Genomic DNA, 8,386 nt, shown 5'->3' with positions numbered 1-8,386 from the left:
TAGAAGGGTAGATAGCAGAGCAAATATACTGGGACTGTCCCAGCAAGAAAAAAGAAGAAACATATTACAACAGATGTCACAACCGACTACAAATTCATTGAATCTAGAACTGTATTATGAAACCAGGATCTTAGTACTGTACATGTACCCACAGTCACAAAAAGAATTACCAGCCATACTTGCAAGGGATGGGACTGAACCAGAGAGATGAACTGACCTGTCCCCGCAGAAGCGCGCATCTAAGCCTGGCTGCCCTAATCCCTGCTTGCTGTGCCACGTTGCTCAAACAGGAACACGGTCATTGGCTATAGAAGTCAGAAAGGATGCAGAATTAGTTATTTTTATATTTTATGTAACACAGCAAAACAAGAGATTGCCATAAATATCTTTCCCACTGCCTCACCCTATGCTGACATCTGGGTTTCCGCTGATACTATAGTTGGAATATGTTCGCTTCACCAAGGAAATCAAACATTCCCTTCTGCAAGCCTCAACATGCCAGCGTGCTAAAATGCAAGAGACATTGCTCAGAAGAGGATTTGAACACATTAACATTTAAAATACGTGTTTTCTAGTGTGACTTCGCACAAATACAATTTAAAGATAAAATACATGAACAGTGAAGGCACAAGACACCACCTGTCTCTCCGTTAAGGTGGGTACCACGATCCCGACACAATGTCTCTAGCCCGGATCTTTAGGTGAAGGGTACGGTGACATTTAAACAGAGGTTGTACAAGCCTTCCTCGAGCTGTAGGATTGATGTTCGGAGACAACTCACTCAGATTTCAGCTCGGTCAACAGCTACAGGAGAAAAAGTATTTAATCTTGCTCAGCACAAGGGTAAACAGCTGCCTGAGCACACGCTCCTCCCAGGTGTCGAGGACCACGGTTCCTCCCCCTGAGTTCGGCGTCGCCATCCAGCTCCATCGACAGCTCTCCGCACCTCCGGCTGACCCTCACGCCTGCAGAATGGAGAAGTCCCAGAATGATGGATTGCAGGTGCCGTGTAAGCCCACAGAGGAACAAAGACTCACAGAGCCAGCCAGGTGTGTGCCTCCCCTTTGGTTCGGTAAAGGAAATACTTCAGCATTTTTCTCCGAGGGAATGAGGCTTGGCCGCGGTCTCTTTCCACATTAAAAGCACACCGGACCGTGAACCCCTCCTAGCAAGTTTTACACATTAAGCGGAACAATTAAACCAAACCCAGTAAGCGTAAGACTCGTAAGACAACCTTCTGTTCTGGGCTAAAACCGATCAGTAATGCAAAACCAGACAAAAATGGAAATATAACCTTTCAAGGAATAAATTAAGCAAGAGATATTTTATGCATGAGGTCTTTCTGGGGGGAAGCAGTTCAATTACAAGGCAGAAATAAAATGAGCAGCAGTAATCACAAGATTGCAAAAACAGGGCCCGTTCTTAGCTATTATAAAATAAAAACAAAGCACCTCCGGCAACTTTTTCTCCAGAACACACAGGCAGACTGCCCAAAGAAAAGACCGTACATTTTTTCAGCTGCTTCTCAAGAAGAATGCTTTAAAGGAATTTGGGATATTTATTTATACAAAGCACAAGCTCAGAAAGGGCTGAGTTGGTGCCTCTGTGCAAGGCTACTTCTAAAAATAGCACTTCGGTTAATAGCAGGTCAGTGATCAGGAGAAACAGGTTCTGATGGTCATTACTGAATCGTCACGCGGAGTACATAAAGCAAACTTGAATGTCATTCATTTTACAAGGAAGGCTCTGTGACCCGGGAGGTTATGGACAGAGTGAAAGTGGAATAGAATCACTTTTGATATTGATCGATGGCTGAATTCAAGTTTCCTTTCTGTACAGCCTCTGCTTTGCCTCCTCCTCGCCCACCCACATCAGCCGCTGCCAGCAGCCAGGCACCTCATTCCCTCCAGCTCCGGTGAAGCGCTGCCTTCGATGCCACCTCCAGAGCAGACACTGCTCTAGACAAAGTCTCCCATTATATTTGCACTGTCACAGAAACGAGGAGTGGCTCCCCATCCAGTAAAGGAATGTGATTTTGTAGCATTTTTAATATAATTCAATTGTACGGCACCAATGAGCACTGGGAGAAGGGCACACAGCTTCCCTCTGCTGGCTAACACAAAAAACTGCCGAAATCTGCCTCCGTGAAAGAAAGTGGAACCTGGTGGCAAAAGCACGTGCAGTGCAACAAGCTGATGTTTTACAATTTTGTTGATTGATGCATGCACATTTTATATAAAGTCTGACCATTTCCTTCCTGTGGAAATGGGTCTTTGGAGATTTTTGAAAACAAGTAATTATTTATCTTTATTACAATAAAAACTTACAGAGCTCAGTACTGCAGCCCAAACCGGACATTCTCCCCCACAATAGGCTAAGCAGGTGTCAAACTTCATTCAAACCATTAAAAATTCATGTGAGGGAAACATCCAAACAGAACTCTGCTGTGACAGGCACCCCAAACCACCACAAAAACCCTCTCAGTCCCTCCTTCAGCCCAGCAATTCCCAGGATTTTTCTACTGAAATCCCTAACTTCTTCAGCACTATTCTTCCGACAATTTGCTTATGGAAAACCGTAAGCTCTCTTGACTGTTCACGCAAATGCACAAGCACACAATACCACTAGAAAACTTATATATTAAACTTGGGCCGACAGAGAATACAGTTAAAAACCCACATGTGAATGGCACTGCATTGTTTTTATTTTAAGTGTCTTTACACAATGAAAAGATGTTGGAATGCAAGTTGTTATACATTTTGCACAAGATACACTGACAACATTACTTGCTTGATTTGTGTTATAAAACTGTTTCTGAAGGGTTTCCACTTATTCCTACTTACAGCAACTTCTACAATGGGGTAGAAATTAGACAATTAACAAAATATAAACACCACAGAGAATCCAAAACGGACTTCTGGCATTTTAAAAATACACAAGCCTGATGGACAATACAAGTTTTTTGTTATGTTTGTTGTTTTTTTTTTTCTTTTTAGTAACATGGAACAGTGAGACAGAGAAGTCAGACTTTGACTTATTTTAATACCTGAAGAGATACATAAACATCATGCCTGTTGAGGCAAGATGAACAAACTCCATTTTCCTACCTTTTTAATATGTACTATTCCTGCCTCTGGAACAAGGACCTGCCTGCAGGATCCCATTTTGCAACTTGAAGCTGGTGGCAGGAAGGGATCACAAGCTGGCACAATACAGAGTTGAAAACTACCATGCCCATGCAAATTCATTACCGTTACTTTTTCTCTCTGCTGTCAATCAAGTGAAAACACTTTTGAAAATTCAATAAGCACATCATGTACGACTGAAACACACTAAAATGAATTTGAAAAAGGCCAATTTCTGAATGATTTTTATATATGAACATCAGCAGCCTGGTTTGTTCACAAATAATTTTATTAAATAGAAAAAAGAAGAATCTGTCTAGACTAAAAAAGGTTGTTTATAAAATAGCACAAAAGCATAGGAGCATGTGTCATTATACTGAGGCATATTTTCCTCCTACTAAAACCCTTAACACAAGATCACAAAATTAAGTATCTGTATGTTAAAAGATGCATCCTGGTCTCCAAAGTAGCAGATGCTCTATCAGACAGACAGGATGCCACACCGAAGAAGTCTAAATGAAAAACAGCAAACAAGAGCTGAAACTGCATAAACCGGCTAAGCCAGGCAACTGATTGTCTTAAAAAAATATGAAACAGACTGGAGAAGTTTAGGAGCACAAGTTAAAAATTAACCCTAGATGTTTTATCTCCTAATATAACTTAGTCATAACATAACAGTCACTGAATTCATTTATAAACGTAGGCCATGTCTAGGACTGTAGAGGAACAAACGTTACCTTATTTTCAGAGAGGATCAGAGACAACACATTCAATAGCTGAATCCATATTTCACTTTACATATCGTAATTCACTCCTAATTAGGTGTCAGTGCAAACCATTGTACCTATCAGCCTTCCATCACAGATAGCAGCAGCAGTTGTGCCGGCGACAGACCGGGAGTCTGTCTTCTCAGCGGTCTGTGGCTCCTCCTCCTGTATTCTTCTCTGCGTAGTTAGCAAAACTACTTGAATTTAGTTCCATACGTGTATTTGTGCCTCATGTCAAATCAAAAACACATACTTAGTATTTCAGAGAAATGCAAAGATTAATCTTCACCTCAGAAGATTACTAGCTGGGAAGGAATTTTAGCATAAAGAATACATTTCACTTACATTTAACACTATATTAACTGGAAGCTGTTGTACCAGTATAGTTCAGCTTTTAATTGCTATACAATGAACTTTCTTGAATCCAACTGTGACAGTAAGTAAGATATTATTTCAGCACTTGGTACATCACACTGTACAATATAAGGAAAAGGGTAGCATCCTAAAAAAAAATCCAACCAAAAACAGAAGAAAAAAAAAAAAAACAAACAAAAACCACAACCAGACTTCCTATTTTTCACTACTTCAAGTGAGGTGGATTTGCTACACTTGGGGGACTAGTCCCTAAAATTAAAGTGCTTTTCAGAGCATTGGCATCCAAAATCTTGAACATGAGAGACAACTACAAGTAAAATCTGTTGTTGCTATACGTAACATATAGCAGCAGTACAGACATCAACACATGTACTCATTAAGTGTTTTATTTTTGATACTATCTTGAGCATCACACAATTTAACAGTGCATAGTACCCCCTACCTCCAGTGTACAATCAAATGCTTTAGATTCATTCAGTATTGTTGCAGGTGGTTCTGGACGCCTTGTCTGCATGATCTTCTGTTTGGGATTTTTTATTTCATCTTCCTCTTCTGTCTCACTTTCACAGACATGAACAACGACACTAGGAGTTGATTCTGTTCCTGCATGAAGCTCATACTTTTCCCCTGAAGAGCAGCAAATAAAACTCATGCTAAGAACAGCCCCAAGGTAAAGCATTAAGCCACTTTATCTCAAAACTCCTTAGTATCTGCAGTAACACAACTAAATATTCATTTATTCCCATCTGTCCCGGTTTCAGTTGGGAAAGAGTTAATTTTCTTTCTAGTGATTGCTGTGAAAGGAATGTCAATATTACCTACTGGGTTTAGGTGTTTCTAAGGGATATTTACACTATTCAAGGACTTTTTTTTTCCTATTCAAGGACCATAGAAGAATAGACAGAACAATGGAATGAAATATTCCATACCATAGATGTCATGCTCAGTATATAAATGGGGGTTAGCTGAGGGGCAGGAGTCCACTTCTTGTTTCTTATTTAATACTGAGACTATGACAAAATTCAATAAATGGATGTGATGTGGCTAGTACCACACAATCCAGTTCTGTGCTATACTTTCAATCAATTAATGAATTAAGTAAAAAAACATGATGAAGCATTTTATTCAAGTAAGAAACATCACAGAAGACAGACTCAATTTCTTTTCACAGAAAAAGTAGATAAATTCCCGCGATAACTATTTTTGAGGTTAAGTAACACAACAAAGGCAGGTAAATATTCCTACCTGGTCCCAGCTTGGAGACAGCACAAAGCAAGTCATAGTTTATCAGGGGAGTTGCATCTTCACTCTGTTTCCATCCAACTGGTGGAGATGCAGGTGGTGATATCAGGAACTGTTTAACAGGTTGTGGAGGAAGGAGGTAGGACTTGTCGCCTATTTCACTTGATACATGCATCTGAAGACAAAAGACAGGAAATACAGAACAAGATGACAAATATTAATTCTCTTTTTATTTAGTCTACTTCCCCATCATGCATGCCCATTCTCTGTAGTAGCAATGCCTAATTCAGCCTAGCTTTAAAAATAAGTAACATAGCTTTTGTCATTCCTTGGTGTAACACCTTGGAGAAATGCTGCAGGTAAGAAACTGGCCTCTATAAGTGCTGACAACGTAGTTGTATGGCACATGCAACAAGAAGAATATGCCTGTAAAGCACGTATTATAAAGAGATCTTTGGACCCACTTATTTTCTTTCTGCACGTTTCTGTTTACGTATGGGGGAAGGTGGTTTGTGTCACTACACAGTGGCTGTTACATACCAATTGCAACCCTGTAAGCTCAAGCTGAAAAGCAAAACTGTCCCCTAAAGCATGAATTTCTCAATGAGAGAAAGTGTACATCTCAGCGTAGAAGAATGAGATTGAAGGTAACTTCCGATATTTACCACAAATGAAACTCATGGGCAAACATGGAATAAAGAAGAAACCGGGACACATGTACAACATCTTAGTGTCCCATAATACCTGTGCAAAGTACAGCTTCAGCTTTTTTCCATTGAAGTCCGTTTCATGCAGTTCTATCCGTGCTCTTGCTGCTGCCTCCGGATTGCTGAAGTTTATCCTTACTCTTCTAAAGCTTTTAAACAACTGGAATGTAACTTGGCTATCGTAGACTGTGAAAAGTGCTTCAAATCTTTCCTAGAGATGAAGTAAAAAGATTCTCCAAACACAAAATGAACATTTTCACTCAATGAAAACACATTTCCCTTTTACTTTCCTCTCCCAAATCCCATTCATTTCCTTAATGGCCTAAATCTGCACATTCCATACTTCCCTCAGTTACCCCGACTTGTAAATCTGTATTCAGTGTAGCACTTCTTTGTCTCACTATTTAAATTTTAATTCCAAGAGTGCGTTGATGTGAACAAGCCGTAGAACTCTTAATACACAAGCTGCCACCTAGCGACAGTTACTCAAAAGTGCACGTCGACAAAAATGGTGGTACTTGCACATGACTTTCAGCCAAGCATCTCCAAATACACTATGTAAATCAGTTAACTTTTATATTAGATAAACTGAAGTACTGTACTGAGTGCGTAAGGAAAACGTCAAAATCCTCAGGGTGAATGAATAAGACTACTTTGGAAGAGATAAAAATCTATTCTTACTAAACAACACTCATTCACAAAAATAATCTACATATAATCTAGAAAGGGAGACATCATCTTGCATTTTTTAATAAGATGACATATGATTTACGTAGTCTTATGCATTGCCTGTTTTTTTTTTCCAGTAAAAACAGCATTAATATACAATGCTAGAAATTAACTCTTCTACTGATATGCAGAGGCTAGCAACAACTCATGCCCTTTGAAGAAAAACATTTGACATCAGGCATAGAAATAATGGCTAAGGGACTGTATCTCATTCTCTCTATAAAACACGGGAAAGAAAAAAATAAAGCATCGCATCTGAAAATAAGCCACTAAAGACTCAACAGCCTTTTCTGGTACCCTTCTTTCATACCCATAGGAACACAATTACAACAAACTACAAGAGCAATAGCTCTTGTTATGCAATATCCTCCTCCCTACCCAAAAAGGGATCCGTAAGCTGCTCTACAAACTGTTCATGTCTCACCATGTGCACGTTCTCAACTGATCACTGTTCCTTTTATTTTGAATGTGCTATGTCCATTTGTTAGGAGCACTGGCTTAAGAATTCAGCTCACGGTAAGTACTTGAAAGATTGACTTAAATATAAGCACACAATTGAGCAGCATTTCCTACCTGTGGACACCACACCCTTCCCTCAGATGTTGAAGACTTTTCAGCAAAACTGTAGGCTTTCTAAGTACTTTTGTAAACTGAAACTGAGGAAGCCACAGATCAAAGCTTTCATATCAGCCCCTCTATTTTCCCACACTCATGTAGTGTACATAATTATTCCTGATGCTCTTGTAAGCAAAAGGAAAGTACAGATTTGACTGAATACAAATGTTAGCAAGCCAGAGAAGATTTCGTTTATTATAAGGTCTTTATAAGCCACTTTCAACGTGTTCAAATCATAACACACATCCTACAAATTTATAATACTCTTTTAACAGAATCCTTGCCTTGAAATAAAACATTTAAATTTGCTTTCAGATTTTATTTAAATCTGCCCTTGGATTTCGTATGTTGGATAAAGAGGGAAAAAAAAAAAATCAGAAGAGCTTTTCATGGTAGAAGCACTGTATATCCATTAACAATTTCAAATGCCAGAAAAGTGTAGTATTTTTTACTCTTTGGTAACTGTACTCATTCCGATCTGACCTTAGCAGGTAAATGCTTTGGGTTGTTTTCCCCCCCCCTCCCCCCGATTATAATATGCAGTAATACACTGAAAATCCAGCCAAAAACATTCAATAGCTGTACCATTACTTACAAAATTATACCCCAAATATGCCTGTCTCTACCTTACCTTTTCTTCCTGTACCTCAAACACAGCTTCATGAACACTGCAAGCAAAGAGTGAGGTAGGCAAGTCACTTAAATCCATCATCTCTTCCAAATCATCTTCATTTTCTCCAAAAATCATCTGTTCTTCCTCTTCTTGGTCACTGCTGTAGAGGTCTGACTGGCTGTCGCTCCAGGACTTCATAGTATCTCTGAGCAT

At 39.4% G+C, this 8,386-nt stretch overlaps 1 protein-coding gene across 1 annotated transcript; it reads right to left on the bottom strand.

Annotated features, from left to right (window-relative positions):
- Window positions 1-2,662: 2,662 nt before the first annotated feature.
- RCAN3 (RCAN family member 3) lies at window positions 2,663-8,386 on the bottom strand. Its single transcript, XM_074563353.1, has 4 exons — window positions 8,192-8,386; window positions 6,254-6,427; window positions 5,513-5,684; window positions 2,663-4,894 (listed from the first exon to the last, which is right to left on the bottom strand). Exons 1-4 carry the CDS (start codon window positions 8,384-8,386, stop codon window positions 4,686-4,688), a joined length of 750 nt encoding a protein of 249 aa, XP_074419454.1. The 3' UTR covers window positions 2,663-4,685.

The sequence above is a fragment of the Larus michahellis genome, chromosome 19 (genome assembly GCF_964199755.1).
Source record: "Larus michahellis chromosome 19, bLarMic1.1, whole genome shotgun sequence".
Classification (NCBI taxonomy): Eukaryota; Metazoa; Chordata; class Aves; order Charadriiformes; family Laridae; genus Larus; species Larus michahellis.
Note: the sequence above shows the minus strand (reverse complement) of the source record. Positions and strands in the feature narration are given on the sequence as shown.

Excerpts from the sequence above, each read along its gene's own strand:
- RCAN3 (XM_074563353.1), bottom strand. The coding sequence starts at position 8,386 with ATGCTCAGAGATACTATGAAGTCCTGGAGCGACAGCCAGTCAGACCTC. Across the intron at positions 6,428-8,191 it reads TTGAGGTACAGGAAGAAAAG|GAAAGATTTGAAGCACTTTT; the intron begins GTAAGGTAGAGA and ends CTTCATCTCTAG. Across the intron at positions 4,895-5,512 it reads TGTCTCCAAGCTGGGACCAG|GGGAAAAGTATGAGCTTCAT; the intron begins GTAGGAATATTT and ends GCTGCTCTTCAG.